A 21181-nucleotide genomic window follows, 5' to 3' on the forward strand; every position below is an offset into this window, starting at 1 on the left:
TTTGTTTTGTTTTTTTCCCAGAAATAATTCCTGAGAAATGCTATTCAGAAGTGAAGAGACATGAGGAAACAGTTTTAGTGGCACACCAGGATGTGATTTGTTTGACGTTCATTGTCATGCAGAGTTGACTAGTTGAATTTAGCCAAGCTGGAAATGCGAGACTCTAACTCATTGAAGGAGTGGAGATGGGAGGAGCAACTTGGCCAGGAACTGAAACATGAAAAACTGCTCTTTGTAAAAAGTATTTTTTTATCATTTTATCATTAGGAATGAGTACTTGTTTTGCCGTAGGCAGCTTTGGGAGGTTCAATAATTAATGGCAAGATAAAAAAAATTGTTTTTTCATCTTTTGCCTGTAGTGGTCCTTTAAATAGGAGATCTTTGGTGAAAGATTTTGTTGTATGGTTAACTGTAAAAGATGGGATGAAGGAGATTAAAAAGGAGGAGAGTGGTGATAGATGGCCACATTGTTTTCTTAATATAGTAGATAAACATCATTATTGTCCAAGATGGGAGAGATTGAAAGAAGATTGTCAAAGGGCAGAGGGTGCTTCAATCATGAATGAAAGCAGACAGTCACAGGAGGAATGGTGAGATTTCATATGCAGACTTACTTAGTGGTATAAACATTGGTTCTAGGTGAATTATTCACATTGATTTATGCTTAAAAAGTACCATTTAATATCAAATAGGTAATGTTTGGTGCAAAATTACCATTTATTATCAAACAAATAAGGCAGTGGTTGGCGCAAAAATTACCATTTAGTATCAGACAAATAGTTTTTAAAAACTGTTTTTGAGAAACTGTGGTCCCAACGCATCCCTCGTGCTGTGTGCTCGCCACTCTCTGTCGGTTTTTCATCTGCTTTTCACAAGCCATCCCATCCGCCAGCTCTCTAATATGGACAGTCTCCTCAATATCCTTCTATAGGTTCTTAAGTTCATAGGTTGGTACTAGGCTGTCAGCCCTAGGGGCCTATACAAGCCTAGCCATAACAATTCCCCGGCTACCTCCTCCTACACTATTCACTTTCCTGGACCCCTGTCTAGCAGGGCAACTGACGTGATCCCCGGGGTGAATTTCCTTTCTCCCATCCAGTCATCAAGGTTCTTTTTGAAGAGGGCCAAAGAGGCACTCTGCTTGACATGTATGGGCAATCTATTCCAGAGTCTGGAGAGTCTCTTGGTCAGGAACCTATCCCTCCAACATGTTTTGTTTATTGTGATGACAAGGTTTAGATCCCTGGAGCGTGTGGCTCTGAGGGATTGGGATTTCTTTAAGTGTAGCATGTCCAACAGCTCTGGGTTTGACGTGGCCTTGTATGTTAAGCAGAGATCACCTCTGAGTAGATGATATGCGACAGAGTATAGCTGAAGTTTTTTAAGGCGGTCAGCGTAGGGCATCTGCTTTACGCCTGTGATTCTTTAGTGAGGTATTTCTCTGGCCTTTCCAGTTGTTGCAGATGTCTTGAGAGGTACATACCAAACGGGGTGTTGTATTCTATAATGGGTCTAATGAGGGATGAGTACAGTGGGACAATGACCTCCTTTTTTCTGGATGAAAAGCCCTTAGTGATGAGGTGTGCCACATAGAATGATTTCCTGACTGTTGTGGCGATGTGGTTATCGAAGGTGAGACCACTGTCCACCTGTGTCCCTACACTTGTATGACCCTACCTCTGAAAAGGGCACTCTATTCTGCTAAGTATGTTCTTGCTCCTGGGATTCTGCTGCCAAGTTAACTTTATTTTTACAGGTCTATTCTGTAAAGTAGCAAGCACACTAGCCGGGCCGATATTGCTACGGTCCCCTCCCCCATCCTCCACTAAACTTTGGTTTGTTTCTAGTCTCTTTGAGCTTGTATGTACAGTCTGCTTATTAATAGCCTCCCACTCTTAGAATAGTTATACCTAATAGGGAATTTTTTCAACAATCTGTTAGCCCCAAACAGTGCCTCGGGTAACTGCACTCTTCTTCTACACTTAGTTGTGGACAGACATTACATTAATAAAATATTTAAAAAGCAAAACACCAGTGATACACATTAGTTAGACTGATAATGTGCATGTAAATCTTGTTTTTTGGCACTGACCTGTGGTGACTGACACTCCTTGATAGTTTCTGACACTCATTGATAGCTTCTGCAGTGTTTTGGTGGCCAGGTTTCAGCCCGTTCTGTTTGGGCTCACTCCGCTCCCCTATCCTAACCCCAATACCCATTCACCCCCAGTGTATCTAAACTTATGTCAAACTAATCACTCCCACCAATTACTATCACCCAATCATAAAACCTTCCTATTAACCCATAGCCATCCATAATTGATTTTATATCTCCTCAACTACTCATCAATGTTCTCCATCTTCTTTTCATTATCCAATAAAGCTACTACTTCTCACCAAACCTTCTACACATCTCTTCTACACCAAATCTTATCCCAAGTCACTTCTGCCTTTTACCTAATGATGTCTTCCCACCATATCAAACACCTAAACATATTATCGTTATATACTGTTTTGCTCACATGTCTAATTCTAGCCAGCTACCACAACCAGATATCCAACACTTTCTTCTCTCCATTTATTATACACCCTCATCCTCCCCACATATTACCCTCAAACTTCAAGATAGCTCCTTACCTCTATAACACTACTCACTTATACTTTCAGCATAGATATACTCACCTTTTTTTCTAAATCCCAAACTTCCCTCAACTTTAATAAACACATATCAAAACTCTCCACTCTACTTTTAAACCTTACAATTCATCTAAATCTCTGGACCCAAAACTAATCTACAACAGTGCACCAACTCCTGTACTCTACAGCCCGTCAGAGCAGTAAACATCTTTCTTAAAGGATCTAACAGTGCCAGTCTATCACTATACTTTTGTGACATTGCTGTCCTAACAGAAACCTGGCTGAAACCTGAAATAAACAGCAATGTAATTCTGCTTCCAGGTAACAATATACATAGGCTGGACAGAACAAACAAATATGGAGGGGGAGCAGCCATAATTTATAAAATAAATCTCAAACTAGAATGCATAGAACCAAACGATCATGTATTCAACAACACTGAAGTGAAGTATTATTTACTAAACTCGAACTAAACCCCAATAAATACCTCAACATGATAGATACTTATATTCCTTCTGGAAATAACCTTGCTATAATCGAAGAAATACTCCACTACATATCCTTAACATTCCCAAAAGAAACCATAATAATGGGTGACTTTAACACCGAGTGGTTCACCTGCAACTCCAATAACCTCACCAATTTCATTAACCTCCATGGCTTTACCTAGATTATACAGTCTACTACTTGACTAGACAAAACCACCAAAAAGAAATCAAGCTATTCAAGATTGGATTTCTTTCTTTTTCCTTTGGCTGTTCCCATTAAGGGTCACCACAGTGGATCATCTGTTTCCATTTTATACTGTCCTCTGCATCTTGCTCTGTCACACCAACCACCTGCATGTCCTCTCTCACTACATCCATAAACCTCATCTTAGGCCTTCCTCTTTTCCTCTTACCTGGCAGCTTCATCCTTAACATCCTTTTCCCAATATATACCCATCATCCCTCCTCAGCACATGTCCAAACCAAAGCAATCTCACCTCTCTGGCTTTGTCTCCAAACCGTCCAACCTGGGCTGACCCTCTAATATACTTATTCCTAATCCTGTCTACCCTCATCACACCCAGTGCAAATCTTAACATCTTTAACTCTGCCACATCCAGCTCTGACTCCTGCCTTTATGTCAGTGGCACTGTCTCCAACCCATATAACATAGCTGGTCTCACTACCCTCTTGTAGACCTTTCCTTTCACTCTTACTGGTACTCGTCTGTCACAAATCACTCCTGACACTCTTCTCCACCCTGCCTGTACTCTCTTCTTCACCTCTCTTCCACACTCACCATTACTCTGAACTGTTGATCCCAGGTATTTAAACTCATCCACATTCGCCAACTCTCCTGCCTGCATCCTCACCATTCCTCTGTCCTCATTCACACACATATATTCTGTCTCAGTCCTGCTGACCTTCATTCTTCTCCTCTCTAGAGCATATCTCCACCTCTCCAGGGTCTCCTCAACCTATTCCCTACTCTCACTACATATCACAATGCCATCTGCAAACATCATAGTCCATGGGGACTTCTGTCTAATCTCGTCTGTCAACCTGTCCATCACCAAACTAAATTGTTAGGTGTAATAATTGACAACAATATGAAATTCAACAAACACCTATCACAGACTGTCAAAAAGACACACATAAAACTAGTTCACTTTACTGAATTAAACCTTTCCTCACTAGTGCTACAAGACAGGCAATTGCTAGAACCCATTTACTCTTTACCTTACTATATGCCTCCCCTATTTTCACCAAATTAAAGAAAACAGATCTAGCGAAACTTGCGACCTGCTACAATAAAATAGCTAAGTTTGCAACAAACTCCCCTCATCAAACCGCGACTGCACTGCCTTACAACAATTCAACTGGTTAGAATTACCCCACTGCTTAACCTTCACCCAACTCATTACTGCCCACAGACTGATTTACCAACCAGGTAAATGTCCTGCTCTGCAACAGCTGCTCCATCCTTACACTAACAGTCAAGTCCTCCACTCCTGAAATAAATCTCTTCTACAAATCCAACAGTTGCGCTGGTGACTCTCTCTACTACACCTATAGTTCCAAAATTTGGAACACTATTCTACAGCCTATATTAACTACTGCTAACCTAACTCACTTAAAAAAAAAAAAAAAAACTACTTAAGAACTACCCGAGTAACAACTGGCTTTGCTCATGCTACATCCCAGGCTAAATTCTGTTCTTCCTACCTTTTAGTTTCCCAGTCTACTGTCCATCCACTTTATTTCCAACATATGAAACTAAATTATTTGCTTTCTACTTGGCTCCTCTCACATCTCCTCCCCCTCCCCCCTGTCAAATACCTAGGCCTAAAACTACCCTTTTTGCATTTATCCCCCAATACCCATGTCACCCGCTCTTCCCTCTCATCTTACTTTACCTACCCACCTTTTTCCACACTCTCTATCCCCACACTCTACTTCTACTAACTAAACTACCACTTACTCCCTCCTCCTCATCTTGTAAATATTTTTTTCTCTTTTCCACCTGTTCAGTACCTATTCTGCAGTATCACTTTATACTATTATATGTTTAATTGTTTGCTCTGCTCATTAGTGTGAAATATTACAATACTTAAAACCTTATGTCTGTATTTAACTGTGCAGGATTGCTCTGATCTTTTGTAGGTAAGAAAATCTGACCTTTTAATCTATGTAAATTTATGATTTATACATTACATCATTTTCTAAGGATAGTACTCAACGTAATTATGTGTAATTCTTGTACTTATTGTGTTTCTGTACATTTGTATACTTTGTATTTTTGTATCTTTGTTATTTTTTCTTCCCGGGCCTCAGCTGAAAATGGGCTCTATCCCAGTTGGACTTCCTCAGCAAACAAATGTTAAATAAATAAGTAAATAAATGTTTGGTGCTGGGATGTGGAGAAGTGTAATCTGTGGAATATGTTCTCCTTACATGTTATTGGATAATTGTATTGGGGATTAGTAGTAATGAAAGTTTCTGAATTTTAGCAAAGAAATATGAAATAGTTTATTATGGATGCAATGAAGGACATAGAATGGAGAAACGAAAAATGATGACATCAGAAATACTTAGTGTAGGGATCCAAACCTTTTCTGCGACATCAACAGAATGCTTTGGAGGGACATGCATTTCTCACAGAGGATACCACTGCTCTCAAACAGATTTCCCAGCCACATAAAGCAAAGTTCATCCCTGTCTACATTCAAGCAGAATTTGGATGTATGGATGAATAACAGGAAAATCTATGCCAGGACAGCCCCTTATGCTACTAATAGACAGGAGCAACTCCTAAATACTTTATGTGATGCATGGGTTCCCTCAAATTATCTATAGTATGATCCTATTTATTCCCATTAGAGTTAATATATCATTATTGACCTAGGATAGGTAAGGCCAATCTCTAACTGTATGGGCTAGATGAATTCAAGCACAGAGAAATTGGCTAGGCTTAAAATGGCCTACAAGGGCAGCTAGCCTAGTACTTACCACGTGCCTATAGAATTTTAATGATTTATTTTTGGAGGATTTTGCACTGGAGGTTTTTGTATAATAGAAAGTGAAGTAATAAGAAAGTACTTGAAACAGTCAACAGTTTGTTTATAAAAAATAGGTGGATTTTAAGTTATTAAATACTTCTGTGGCACTAGATATAAACTCCAACAGAAGTGCCACAAAGCCTGACCAGGGGAACAGCATACTATCAAACTTTGCCACTGAAATCAAGAGTCCAAACAAGTTCTGCAAACCATAATCAGAATTTTATTAACCACACTCTTGTACATAACTTAAAAAACACAGTCTAAGCACTTTCATCCCTGTTAGTGTTCTGTTTTTATTGCCAACAATTTCTGTACTATAAATATTGCCTCTTACTGTGCAATGATTAGTTTATTTTTGGTGATACACAGAGTATACATAAAATGTATTTTAACTTATCGTGCATTGTTTATTTTTCATGGGAGGGGATCAATGTGGTAGCAGTTCACTTCATGAAAAGACATTCTTTAAGGAATTAGTAAATGATGACCACTTGCTGTAAATTTTTAAGATGGCAATCCTGGTTTTTGGAAATGGTTCTTTATCAGTATATGCCAACATGATAAGCTCTCTGTTAAAGGCTGCTCCAGCTTGGAGTTACAGTTTCATTAGTGATCAGTTGTTTGTATTTCCTTTAATCTTCTCCACCATAGCTGTCAACTGTCCAGATTTTTGCCCTGTTCCTCATACATTTTGTGGTTTTCTGGCAATGTACTGGGATGACCTGTGGAATGAAGTTACTAAATAATTACATATATTTGAGTTTTAGATTTCATATCCTTCAGAAAAATGCATGCCAAAACCTTCTAAGTTTATAAGAACAATATTTAAAAGTTGTCTCTATTTTTTGGCTCCCTTTGTCCCCCATTATGTCAGGCTTTGTCTGTATTTCTTGTGTTAAGAGGTTGAGAGTTATGTTCTCCATTCTCCTCTACTGCAAGCAGCACTGAGTCATTGCTGTGTATAACAAGCAGTGCATTTTGTTATACACGTATATGTATTTGTATGTAAACATCAGCTGTTTATTAATGCATTCCACTTCATGGACTGTCCTTCTACATTAATATGTGTACTGTAAATATCAGCATCTCCTCCATGTACCTAGCTACATGCATTGCATTTCAAAGAAAATGCTCTCTTAATGTCAGGTTCACTTATTTTGTTGTGTTGGTGCTCATTTTATTTATTTTATTAATTTATTTCCAGTTTGATGACCGGGGAAGTCCACTGGGCCCAAGGAGCCCATTTTCAGTGGAGGCCCGGGGAGAAAAGCTCCACAGAACAAAGTACAGTTAAAGTGTATACAAAACAGTTACAAATACAAATACATTTCAAAGTGGGAGACAACTTATGTACAGTAATTATATAGAACACAATTTCTTGTGGATTTCAAGTACAAATACATTTCAAGGAAAAAGAGAAAAAATATTTACAATATTTACATAAAACAAAGTATCATATGGATTAGCAGTTATTGAGAATGAGCAATGCTTATAAGAATCCTAGATGCACAAGAGGTAAAGAGAGCTAGGTTGTGAGAATACAGTTACATTTCCATTTAGAAGAGAGGTAAGAGTGAAGCAGAGTTTTAAAGTTGTCAGTTTTCTGCAATGTCCTTAGGGAGGAGGGGAGAGAATTCCATTTTTGGCTAAGGAAAAGAGAAGTTGCCCGGTGGGTCGCTTAGGTTTATGGGGAGTAATTAAAATTAAGTTTTGGTGTTCAGATCTGAGAGTTCTATTTGGGATGTATGGGGGTAGAATGTTAGTGAGTGTGGGGCATTTGGTGGGGTTGAATATTAGCCAGTGAGCTGTAGTAAGTTGGAGGTAGTCCAGATAGTTAGGGAGTTCTAGCCAGTTAGGGAATGGAGGGCAATGCAATGATGGGAGGAATATTTGGCTTTGGTGACAAATTTAGAAATTTTGTTGTAACAGTTTTCAAGTTTGGATGAGATGGAGGAAGATGTGTTGGTTAGTAAGGGAGCATCATACATTAGGGAGGGAAGGAGATAGGCAGAAAGAGTTTGTCTAGTAGAAGGTGAGAGCAAGTGATTATTTCTGTATAGCATGCCAAGTTTTTGATTTTTTTTTTTATAGATATTTTGCTGTATGCGGGTATCGAATTCTAGGTGTTCATCTATAGTTACACAGAGTGGTGCTGCGGTAGCGTTGTCGCCTCACAGTAAGATGCTGTCTGGTTCGATTCACAGCTAGAGCGTCATCTGCGTGGAGACATGCATGAATGGGTGTACCTTCGTTGAAGGTTGTGCATCAGGGCTGGTAACTCGGCACTTAAAAATCAACTACCAATCATTAGCGGACCGGAGTTCCACTGTGGCGACCCCTAACCGGGAAAAGCCGAAAGACACAAACAATCTATAGTTACACAGAGTAATTTAACGAAGGGAATGACTTCAATAGTAGAGTTGTTTTGGCTTTTAATTTGGAAGGAGATTTTATCATAAGGGAAGGATTTTGAGGGCGGGAATAATAATATTTTGGATTTGTTAATATTTAGAAAAAAGTGGTTTTGAAGTATCCAGGTCTCGGTGGTTGAGAAGGCTGTCTGGGTCTTTGGAGTTCAGGGAAGTTAGTGGTAGAGCAGACTAAAGTTGACTCATCTGGATATTGTATGTTTTTGGCATTAGGGATGGCAGAGTGGAAATTGTTGATGAAGATATTGAACAGCATTGGACCGGGAATGGCTCCCTGGGGTACACCAGTAGGGGTAGGTAGAAAAGATGAGGTGCCTTTTATTTATTTCACATCCTGAGGTCTGTCAGACAGGTAACTTGAGAACCAGGATAGGTTGTTTTGGGAGAGATTTAGGTTAGAAAGATGGCACAGAAGATGGGTATGGGAAACCGTATCAAATGCCTTGAAGAGATCTAACAGAACTGTTGATACTATTTCGCCAAAATCATGGGCTTGATTGACTGCATCTAAGAAAGAGAGAAGAGCTGTTATCGTGCTATGCCCAGGTCAGAAACCATGTTGGGTTAGAGTAAGAAGTTGGTTTTGAGTTAGGAAAGGCATAGTTGGAGGTGGATACATTTTTCCAGGATCTTGGAGATTGGGGAGAGGATAGCTATGGGGCGGAAGTTTGAGATATTAATGATGTCCTTCAAGAATGCAACTGCAGTCATAACATGTGGGTTGTCCTGCCTCAGGCAGCCCTCGGTCGGCCGGATTCCAAAGTCTGGGTCCGACGTCGGCTGATGTCGCATTTCTCTCCGACGTTAGAGCGGCTGGAGTATATAAGAATCAGGCGACGCCATTTTCTTCAGTCTTTCTTGCCACGCGGTGCCCGAAGCAGAAGCAGTTCGCAAGTGCCGGTCGGTCAGCTCCTGTATTCTACGATACCGAAGTCATCAAAAAGCTAAGTACCCCGTTGGGGACCTTTTCTTGCCTCAGCCGATGTCAGAAATTACTGAAAAAGTTAACAATTGTCTTTTTTGTGGTAAACAAATACCTCATAAGGATTTCAACTCTTACTGCCTCCCTTGCCTGGGCCCAGACCACGACGTCTCGGCCTGTGTAGCCTGTGCTCGCTTCAACAAGCGCACTCTCAGGCGCCGGGCAGAGTTCGCTGAAGATTTTTTCGGCGATAAATTTGCTTACACCATGCCGTCGGATCTTCCGACATCGCAAACTCCCAAAAAGCGAAAAGACAGGGACCGACATCCTCGGCCCGCGTCTACTTCCGACTCCACGCCAAAACCTAGCGCGAGTGCTCCGGTTCCCTCTGAGACAGTCTCTCCACCGCTCCGAACCGAAGACACCGCCTTACGGGCGACAATGGCAGCCAGGAAACCAAAGAAGTGACGCAGGGGTTTCACCTGCCCAACAACCACAAACTCAATGACTTTCCTCTACTACCGCCTACCAGGGAACAACTAGAAGCTCCCTTGGGCGGAAAATTATCTCTGTTTGCAAAAAACTGGCACAGACTGACAAATGACAAATGGATTTTGGACATTATAGACCGAGGGTACAGGTTTCATTTTCATACCTTACCAAGAAAGCAAGGCATGCCAAATCTACCACAACATCAAAGGGCAGAGGCTATCAAGCAAATCACTCTGCTGACTCGAATGAAAGCAATAGAAAGAGTTCCACAAAAAGAACAAGAGCAGGGGTTTTACTCAAGACTGTTCCTTGTTCCAAGAAAAGAATCTCAATGGAGACCAATACTGGACTTGTCCGCATTAAACACCTTTCTCATAGTACCAAAGTTCAAAATGCTGACTGTACAGCAACTTCTTCCCATGCTGGGCAAGGAGTCGTGGCTGATTACTCTGGACCTCAAGGAGGCATACCTGCATGTCCCTATCAGACACAGCTGCAGAAGATACCTCAGATTTCTTGCAGGGCCAGAGCATTATCAATTCTCAGCATTGCCATTTGGCTTATCTACTGCGCCCAGAGTGTTTACAAAATGCCTGGCTTCAGTAATTGCTCATTGCAGGCTCCAGGGTATACAAATCTACCCGTACCTGGACGACTGCCTTATACAAGCGGACGACAAACTGATGTTGACAAAAAACCTGGATTATGTCATACAATTACTTCAAGCTCTGGGATACACAGTCAACTTCCAAAAGTCAAGACTGCAGCCATCCCAGCAAATAATCTTCTTAGGAGCCAAACTAGACACAGCCTCTCAGATGGCTTACCTGACAGAAGACAAGCAAGAGAAGTTAACTCAATACTTCAAAGGTTTAGCAAAACTCATCCAGATGACTGCAAGGAGATTCCTACAGGCCCTGGGTTACATGGCATCCTGCATTCTACTGGTTCCATTAGCAAAACTACACATGAGAAAGCTTCAATGGTACCTAAAAGCATTTGGTCTCAACACAGCAACAACTTGGAGACAATCATACCACTCATTCCATGCCTACAAAAGGAATTCCTATGGTGGGCCTCGGTGAGCCAGGAAAACACAGGTATGTCATTCAAAAAACCACAGATAACACAGACCATGACTACAAACGCCTCAGACCTTGGATCGCACATGGAAGGCAGGTGTATACAAGGACAATGGTCTCCAAAGGAAACACATCTGCATATAAACCAAAAGGAGATGCTGGCAGTAATGCATGCTATCGAGGCTTTTCAAAACCAACTCCAGCAAGGCCACTTATTGATACGGACAGACAACACCACGGTGATGTGGTACATAAACAAGCAGGGGGGCACCCACTCTTACCCCCTTTGCAGACTGACAATGCAGCTTTGGGAGAAATCACTGAGTCTAAACATCCAGTTACAATCCCAGTTTGTTCCAGGAAAAGACAATGTGTTGGCGGACAGCCTAAGCAGGAATTTCACAGATCCACACGAGTGGAGGTTACATCCGAGGGCCTTCAGACAACTCACTTCGACATGGGGCAAGCCAGAAGTGGACCTTTTTGCCTCTCACCTCAATCATCTTCTACCAAAATTTTGCACAAGGACATACCATCCAAAGGCTTGGAAAATAGTTGCCCTTTCATTCAACTGGAACTCCCTAGCAATCTATGCATTTCCACCTCTGCCACTGATGACCTCAGTATTACTAAAGATCAAAGCAGAGAAGCCCAAGGGAATCATAATAGCTCCGGATTGGCCAAGACAACACTGGTACCCACTACTACGGAGCATATGCCACACCAGGAGGTGGGCCCTCCCTCAGTGGCCTCTACTTTTGACTCAACACAATTTCGAAACACTGCATCCAAACCTTCAGACACTGCAGCTAACAGCCTGGGAGATCCCATAAATAACTTCAGCTTATCCCTCTCCAAGGAAGTTCAGCGGATACTAATAGAGGCTCGAAGACCATCCACCAGAAAGGTCTACTTAGCAAAGTGGAAAAGATTCAGCAATTGGAATACCAGCAAAGGACATGATGCATCATTACTGAACATCCCACTTATCTTGGAATATTTGGCAGATATGTTACAGAGCGGCCTCTCATATTCTTCAATAAAGATACATGCATCTGCTATTTCAGCTAGATACAACACTGATCCTACTGTTTTCTCTCACCCCTTACTAAGACAATTCCTCAGGGGAATCAAGAACATTAAGCCACCGAGAAAGGCCCCAGTGCCAGCCTGGGACCTCAATTTTGTCTTAGAAAACCTGACTCTACCTCCTTTTGAGCCAGCAGCTTCAGTTGACTTGCAATTTCTCTCATGGAAAACAGCCTTCCTGTTGGCAATTACCTCAGCAAGAAGGGTTTCGGAGCTACAGGCCCTAATGGCAATACCACCCTTTATTATTTTCCACAGAGACAGGGTTTCATTAAGGACCAACCCTACCTTTATGCCAAAGGTGGTATCTAGGGTTTCTCTAAATCAAGCCATTCATCTGCCTGCTTTCTTCCCCAATCCTGAGAATAAGGGGGAAAGACTTTTGCATACCTTGGACATTCATAGACAACTTCGATACTACCTGGACAGAACCAAGGCCAGTAGGAAGTCTGAACAGCTTTTCGTAGCTTACGCCCCTGCAGTCCAAGGAAAAGCAATTTCAAAACAGACTATTTCTAAATGGATTGGACATTGCATCAGATTCTGTTATTCCTTTCATGGGAAGACTGTTCCAGCCTATGTCAGACCACATTCCACCAGAGCTACAGCCACCTCTACAGCATTTTTAAGAGGGGTGCCTACAAAAGACATTCTAGAAGCTGCTACATGGAGCTCCGTGCATACATTCTCAAAACACTACAATCTCCCTCTATATTCCAGATCCAGAGCAGGCTTTGCTTCGGCAGTCCTGCAGGGTTTGATTGCCACACCATCTATTTCCTAGAGCATGCCTCCTCCCCCAGCTAAGCTATGGTATTCTACCCACATGTTATGACTGCAGTTGCATTCTTGAAGGACATAGTACAGTTTTGTACCTACCATAAATGTAGATGTCCGATAGACATGCAACTGCAGTCGGGTTTTCCCTCCCTCCATACCCCTCTATGCTTAGGGTCCACTCCTATCCCCCTTACTCTTAGCTGGGGATATCTGTTATGGTGTATTTGTTTTATTGCTCATGTATTTGTTTGGAATCCTGTTTTTGTCTTCCAATTTGATTACAGCCTTCCTTGGAGGGCACCTGGCATCTGGGGCAAGAAACACTGAAGAAAATGGCGTCGGCTGATTCTTATATACTTCAGCCGCTCTGACGTCGGAGAGAAATGCGACATCAGCCGACGTCGGACCCAGACTTTGGAATCCGGCCGACCGAGGGCTGCCTGAGGCAGGACAACCCACATGTTATGACTGCAGTTGCATGTCTATCGGACATCTACATTTATGGTAGGTACAAAACTGTACTTTTTTGCCTTCTTTATGGAAAGGTAGAATAAAGGCTGCACGCCAGAGTTTGGGGATGTAGGATTCCTGTATGGATCTATTGATTAAGATGCTAATAGGGAGTGTAATCCCATCAGCAGTAGACTTGAGGAACATAGATGGAATGTTGTCAGGGGCACTGGAGCAGGGTTTTAGTTTGCAGAGGACCTGTTTTATGTAGGTGGTGGAGATGGATTTCAGTTCAAACATGGGTGGAGAGTTAGGGTCTGTGGGTTGGGGGGAGGCCATGGATGAGGGAAGATGTGGAGGGGGAGGTATTGTTGTTAGGAAAAGTCTTGATTAGGTCTGATGTTGAGTTGATAGAGTTGAATAGAGAGGCTATTTCAAGATTAGATTTGCTGGTGTCAGGGCAGGGATTTTTTTGGTGCCTGGATTGAGAAGCCAGTTAATTGAGTTCCAGAATTGTTTGGGGTTTTTAGTGTGGTTGGACTGGAGTTTAATGTAGTAGGCTTTTTTGTCGTTGATAATTTGTTTTTTTGGCAAGGTTACTGAGTTGTTTATATTGAAGAAGGGTTTTGGGGAGTTTATTTTTTTGGTGAAATTTCCAGGATTTGTCTCTTTGATGTATAAGTTGTTTGGTATCTTTAGTTAGCCATGGGGCGGTATTGGTTTTTATTCTTTTTGTTCTCGATAGAGCTTGTGAGTTTAGAGTATTTAGGAAGGTGGAGTTGAAAAAGTCGACGGCATTGTCTAGTGGGAGAGTTTTTAGAAGATTCCAATGTATTTGTTTTTGAGGGAATGTATTGTATTTTTTTTCATGATGTGTCTATGGTTGTTGTATGTAAAGCTCTATTGTTCATTACCATGTAAGATTTTTTGCCATTTGATTTCTACTGTTATTTGTTTTCAGTTGTTTTGTGTTTTTGCTCTATTTGTACTCGTAGAATTCTTTAGTTTTTATTTAAATATATAATTGTACTATACTTGCTTCCTGCTCTTTATCCATTTCTCAATTTTGTCGCCTTTTGGTCCAGGTCGTTACTTAAAATGGTCCAAGGGCCAGTCCACCTACACAGTTAACAAGCTGAAATTAAAGATTGCACCTGCATTTCTGTTTTTCCAGGGGAAAGCTAGCAGGCCTGTATGCTTTAATTGAGAAATTGAGTTTGCAATGTGTTCAACTCTAAGTATTTAAACATTACAACATTTGCATGTCTATGATTTGTAATTGAAATTCATTTGCTCGGCTGTATACAAACCTAAGACCTGGAGTACACAAAGCACCTGAACACTTACACTTAGTTGCAGCTAGCAGACATCATCAAAACAAGCCCCACCCCTTCCTCTGCAGTCTTATCTGCCCTTACTTTTATCTCTGTACTTTTATAGGCTTCATTCCAGCAGAATGAAGAACTGCCATTGTCATCCCCTTGCACAAAAGTGGTGCCACTACTGACCCTGGAAACTATCGCCCTGTTAGCTTAACAAGTCTGATCTGTAAGCAAGGCAATCTCTAAGCACTGGACCCCACCCAGTTCGGATTCATCAAGGGCAGATCTTGCCTGTTGAACCTGGTTTATGACACTGTCACAAAGGCCCTGGAAGAGGTAAAGTCAGTACATACAACTTACCTTGACTTGGCCAAAGCCTTTGACACAGTCCCCCACTCAGGCATCATTGAAAAGCTAACACAACTTGGCGTGAATCCCCATCTCATCTGGTAAGTGACCAACTGGCTCACGGAAAGGACCAACAAAGTCAAAATAGGTGCCTCCATCTCCAACAGCAGACCTGTCACTAGTGGTGGTGCCTCCATCTCCAACAGCAGACCTGTCACTAGTAGTGGTGCTTCCATCGCCAACAGCAGACCTGCCACTAGTGGGGGTGCCTCCATCTGCAACAGCAGACCTGTCACTAGTGGTGGTGCCTCCATCTCCAACAGCAGACCTGTCACTAGTGGTGGTGCCTCCTCCAACAGCAGACCTGTCACTAGTGGTGGTGCCTCCATCTCCAACAGCAGACCTGTCACTAGTGGTGGTGCCTCCTCCAACAGCAGACCTGTCACTAGTGGTGGTGCCTCCATCTCCAACAGCAGACCTGTCACTAGTGGTGGTGCCCCCGTCTCCAACAGCAGACCTGTCACTAGTGGTGGTGCCCCCACCTCCAACAGCAGACCTGTCACTAGTGGTGGTGCCCCCATCTCCAACAGCAGACCTGTCGCTAGTGGTGGTGCCTCCATCTCCAACAGCAGACCTGTCACTAGTGGTGGTGCCTCCATCTCCAACAGCAGACCTGTCACTAGTGGTGGTGCCTCCATCTCCAACAGCAGACCTGTCACTAGTGGTATTCCCCAGGGATCTGTCCTGGGACTCCTACTGTTTGGCATCTACTTCTTTGAAGTCCAGACAAAGACAAAATGCCTATGGCTGACCAAGTTTTTGGACGACTGTAAGTTAGGTGCTGTCACTGACTCCCCAAATGATGTTAACATCCCACAAAAGGATCTCACAGCAACAAATGACTGGTGCCAAACCCATGGCCTTAAGTTAAATGCAAAAAAATGTATTATCATACCATTTGGCAAAAACACGACCCCTACTAATTATCACATCAACGGCACCCCCCCTAAGCACACGACCTGTGGCGAGAGACCTGGGCACACAGGTTGACAACCATCTCACATTCGACCATCATATAGCGGCAGTGGTCAGAAAAGCCTTTTACTTGGTTTATGTCATAAGTAAAGGGATTGCAGCCAGAAAAAAAGGAGGTTATTACTTCTCTGTACTCCTTCCTCATTAGGCCAGTAATTGAATACAACACCCCATTTGGTATGTACCTCTTCAAACACCTGCACCAAATGGAAAGACCACAGAAATACCTCACAAAAAGAATCCATGGTCTCCAAAACCTGTCCTGTGTGGATAGTCTCAAGTCACTATCCCTCTAATCAGTATCATGTAGATTGCTCAGAGGTGATTTGTGTCTCACCTACAAGGCAATCTTGGACACTGCCCTACTACAGATGTTCCATATCCGTAAGTCTAACTCTTCAAGCATTGCTGATTGAAAGGCCTAAATCTAATATGCAACATTAATAAAACCTGCTCGAGAGACAGGTTTGTCTCTCAGAGGCTGCCCTGTCTCTGGAATAGACCCCATACATGTCAAACAGAGCATGTTGCTGACCCTCTTCAAGCGTATTCGTGATGAGTGGATGGGAAACCACAAATTTGTCCCAGAGGTTCCATCTGTATCCCTCACTGACAGGAGTGACAAGTGCTGACTGAGGTTTCTTTTTTGGGGATAAACTCTTGTTTAGACTTGTAAGGGCCCCAAGGCCATTAGCCTAGTAACCTCCTGTAATCCGGTGATCTCACTTCAAGTTGCTCCTTTTCTGAGATGCTGTTTGCACAGTGCATAAAAAGTAATGCATTCCAATCCCACTCATATTGGTTCCGTATATAGTGTACAACTACAATGAATAAATGAAGCAAGCCATGAAGTTCTGTAAAAAGCTTTTAGATAAGTGAAAGAAAACCAACATTTGCATGTGATATTTGATTTGCAAATGATGTTGGTCATTGATCTAATAAGTAAAGAGAAGACATAGGAAACTTTTTTTATATATTTCATAAGTAGTTTAGTTATGAAAATAGAGTATTGCACAGATGAATTAAATAAGATGCAAGTTGTCTGGAGTTTCTGAAGCATACACTTTGCTGTCTGGGTAGGATGTTTAATGGATTTGTATTCTTATCCCATGTGATCTGTATCATGTCTCTCAGATGTCCCTGATTTTCAGAGACTTCCCTGATTTTGGCTCATACGACTTAGAGAAAAGGTAGTAATGAATAAAATTAGAGTTATAGATTCTTCTTTTACTTCAGAAAATATATATTAATGCACATTCTTTTATTCTGTCAGTGTCTCAGATTAATAGTATTAACATTTTGAAAGTGCCCCTGATTGCCGTATTCATTCTTGGATTTGTCCCTGACTGGTCAAGAGCTGTGATTTGTATACCTTCAGGATACACTGCATCATTTTATAATGCACATTGGAAACTAGTATGTGATTCTGAATCCATCAGTGGTACTAGTTCATGGAGGAGTGCAGAATGTTGAAGATTATTAGCAAAGAGAAGAAAATGAAGCGGCAGAAGTGGATGCAGTTTTTCCTCAAGTGATGAAGGCCTGCGTTTTATGTATTATATGCTCTTTCTTGGACCGGTCCATCTACCTGGTTAGCAAACATCAAATAAATATGTCATTATTACATGATGCCCTTCTTACCTACTGATTGTAATATGTCAGTACCCGTTTATAAGAAGTAAGTAAAAGAAATATAAACCATAAATATTCATACTTTCTGAATATCAGTAGGTGTTACTCACCTTCAAAGCCAAGACTAATACTGCAAAAACATAGGTTCATAGGTAGGTACTAGGCTATTGGCCCTGGGGCCTATATAAGCCTAGCCAAAAGGTACCCTGGCTTTCGCCACCCAAGAAAATTATTTTCCTGTGCCACTGTCGAGCAGAGCCACAGAAGTGATCCCCGGCGTGAATTTCCTATCTCCCATTCAATCATCAAGATTTTTCTTGAAGAGTGCTAATGAGGATTTGAGGAACGGTTCTGATGAAGCTTTGTATTTTACAAAGTGAAAGCGCACTTAACTTTGACTGTTTGTGGTTGTGGCAAGAATACTGTCTGTATTATGTGTACTTGGATTAAAAGTTATTCATTCATTTATTTATCCTGACTACATGGTTCTGCTTCTACACTGCCTTGGAACTGTTGAATTATGGGAATGTAACAGCCATAGTAGTAAGATGCAGACACTGAGGTCTGAGGCACAGCCGGACCAGGAAGTCATTTAATTTGGTTATTTAAGTTTTATTTTGTGAAACTTACTCATTTGGACATGAGGGGATAAGAAAAAGGGTGAGAAAGTTTATGAAACAAGTAGTCCCAGAATATTTTCCATTAGTTTGCATAGATTTAAGAGTGTGTATATTTTCAGTGAAAACTGTTAAATGCCACTATAAACACTAATATGTACCCTTTTTTTCAGTGCATTCTTATGGATCAGAGAATAAAAGCTATTGAAATGGTTCATGGATATTTCTCCAGCGAGCAGGTGAGTAGTTCTTAAAAGTGCAAGTTACACACACACACACACACACACACACACACACACACACACACACATACATAGAGTGGTGTACATTTAAAATAAATATGCCTCTCGAGAAGTCTAGCACCCATTACACATGCTCACAGTTTATAAAGTGAGAACAAATCATGCACAAACCTGCAACTGAAAGTTGATATATAGATATTGTAGGTTTATGCCAGTGTTCATGCAGGTGCAGAGCTTTTAGCTTCTAGGTTTATGTGACTTGGAACAAGTTCACTGTTGTGATACAAAAATGGATGAGCTCAACAAGGCTGCTGCAGCTGCTCAGGTAAGTATTAAGTGGAATAGAGTGGTTAAATAATTGGAAAGTCTCTGTAGAACCAAAATCTATTCTTTATTAAAGTACTTAAAATATATATGACATCTTGATACCAATAAAGAAAAGTGCATACACATGCAGTCCAGTTATTCAGTAACTCGCACATTAAGCATCACTGGAAAACCTGAGAGAGAGACTGGTTGGCCACTTTTTGTATCTCTTACACAATTTTAACAAAAGAAAGAGAGGACTTCCAAGTTAGCAGCTCACTGATGAACAGCTTATTTTCAGCTCTCCCAGTGTAAAAAGAGAAATTGAACAATAAAGGCCGGTGAAATTGTCAGCTTGTATAGTATCTGATTACTGGCTAGTAGTACACTGTCTGTATGCGAGCAAAATGAAATTTGAAGAACTTGAAAGAAAATCAAAAGGTGAAGAGAAAACAATGGCTGGGAAGAATACCTGTAGCTGTCCAAGCTTCAGCTTTGGTATAAAATATTACTTCCAGTGATTTAGAGGAAAAAATAAATCAAATGTACTCAGAAGAAGTAAATGAAATACTGAATGAATATATCAACTCAAATAACAAAAGGCTGGAAAAATAGAAGATTTAACCAGCTATTCATATGAACTGCTAGAATGGAAAAAATCAGAGGTTGAAATGAAGAAAAGGCTGGCTAAGTATGAGATGTGTCAAGAAGAGCTGGTAAAATTAGAAGACGAGGAAACTTATATTTTCTGATATACCTGAGAAACTGAAAGATTTAATTTTATAAAAACACAAATAAGAGACCTTTCAGATCTAGCTTCATATAGGCTCATTCCGATTCTAAACCATGATTATAAAGTGTCTATGTATATAATGGCAAAAAAGAATGGTAAAGGGGATGCCAAAATTGACAGATGTGGATCACTATGGTTTTGTGAAAGAGAGGCAAACATTTCACAATAATAATAGAGCAGTGATGATCCAGAGGGAGGCAAAATGTAAGAAAATGCCACTGTTGATGGTGGGTCTTGATGCAAAGAAAGCATTCAACAGAGTAAGTTGGGATTTTATATTTAGGGCAATGGAAGCATTTGCATTCCCTTATAAAGTCATAAGGTTAACTAGGAGGATGTTTGAGGAATCAGAGATGAAAATTAAAGTGGGGTGTCCTCTCTTATATGTTCTGTTTGAGTAGAGGAATCAGACAGTGGTGTCCTCTTTCCCCTTTGTTATTCGCATTATATTTAGAACCATTGACAAAGAAAATTATGTTCTTGGAAATTCAAAGATGTAACTGGTATAGTAATTAAGAAAAATTGGCTTTATTTGTAGATGATATTATTTTATACCTGATAAAACCAGAAAGGATGTTTCAGTGTTGTGGAACATTCTGATACAGTTTCAAGTCTTTTCGGGATACAAAGTTAATGAAGATAAAACAAAGTCAATAGCTATAAACAATGTACCCACACGCAAGTTGGTTCAGCGACATGCATATTTACAGGGACATGATAAAATGAAGTACTTAGGAGTATGGATTAAAAAGAATTCTGTTATAGCAGCTAAAGATATGTGGGGAGAGACTAAAAAGATAAACAAAATCTGAGAAATTGGAGGCTCTGTTTTTATTGATAAGGATAGCAAGATATAAGCAGTGAAAGTCTTTTTAGTCCCTTTAGTTTTATACACAGTTTAGGCATATTTTTATCAACCAGAGGAGAAATTGTGGCTAGCAATTAATAAATAGTTGAAGGATTTTAGCTGGAAGGGGAAGGTGACAAAAATCAAGTGGGATAAGTTGATCCTTCCAATAGAACAAGGTGGTTTGGGATTACCTGATTTGAATGGGTATTTCTGAGCTACACAGTTAAGGTGTCTGTACATAGTAGAAAGCTATAATTCAAAATGGAAAAGGATGATGATGAAACAGAGAAGATCAAGAAACAAGAAGAGACTGGGATTTTAGATGCAAATCCTTAAGGGAAATAACAATAACCATACAGAATAGTATATTCTTAAAGCAACAGAAAGTATTCTAAGACCTAAGTTGACATGAGGATGATGAAAGGAGATTCTGATGATAGGCGTGACTGCATTTAGGGGTACAAAGAATAGGCAAGAGGGCGCTGGAATTTACTGGGGAAAACTGGCAAAGGAACCAAGGTATTGGAAGCAATACAAGAGGGAAAGTTAATAGAATGGGAAGAGTTTGGACTGCAGCCTAAAGATTACCATTCCTGTCAAGGTCT

The 21181-nt window shown here is 40.9% G+C and overlaps 1 protein-coding gene across 4 annotated transcripts in view; it reads left to right on the forward strand.

The window, feature by feature from the left end:
• The window catches only part of PROSER1 (proline and serine rich 1), a 781917-nt gene that overhangs the window by 99278 nt on the left and 661458 nt on the right, over window positions 1–21181 (forward strand). For all 4 annotated transcript variants that reach the window (XM_044073158.1, XM_044073159.1, XM_044073160.1 and 1 more), the window contains exon 2: window positions 18559–18624. In XM_044073158.1, the coding sequence (XP_043929093.1) occupies window positions 18559–18624 (66 nt within the window). The remainder of the gene's footprint in view (window positions 1–18558; window positions 18625–21181) is intronic.

This window comes from Protopterus annectens, chromosome 5.part1, assembly GCF_019279795.1.
Source record: "Protopterus annectens isolate FY-2018-M chromosome 5.part1, PAN1.0, whole genome shotgun sequence".
Taxonomy (NCBI): domain Eukaryota; kingdom Metazoa; phylum Chordata; order Ceratodontiformes; family Protopteridae; genus Protopterus; species Protopterus annectens.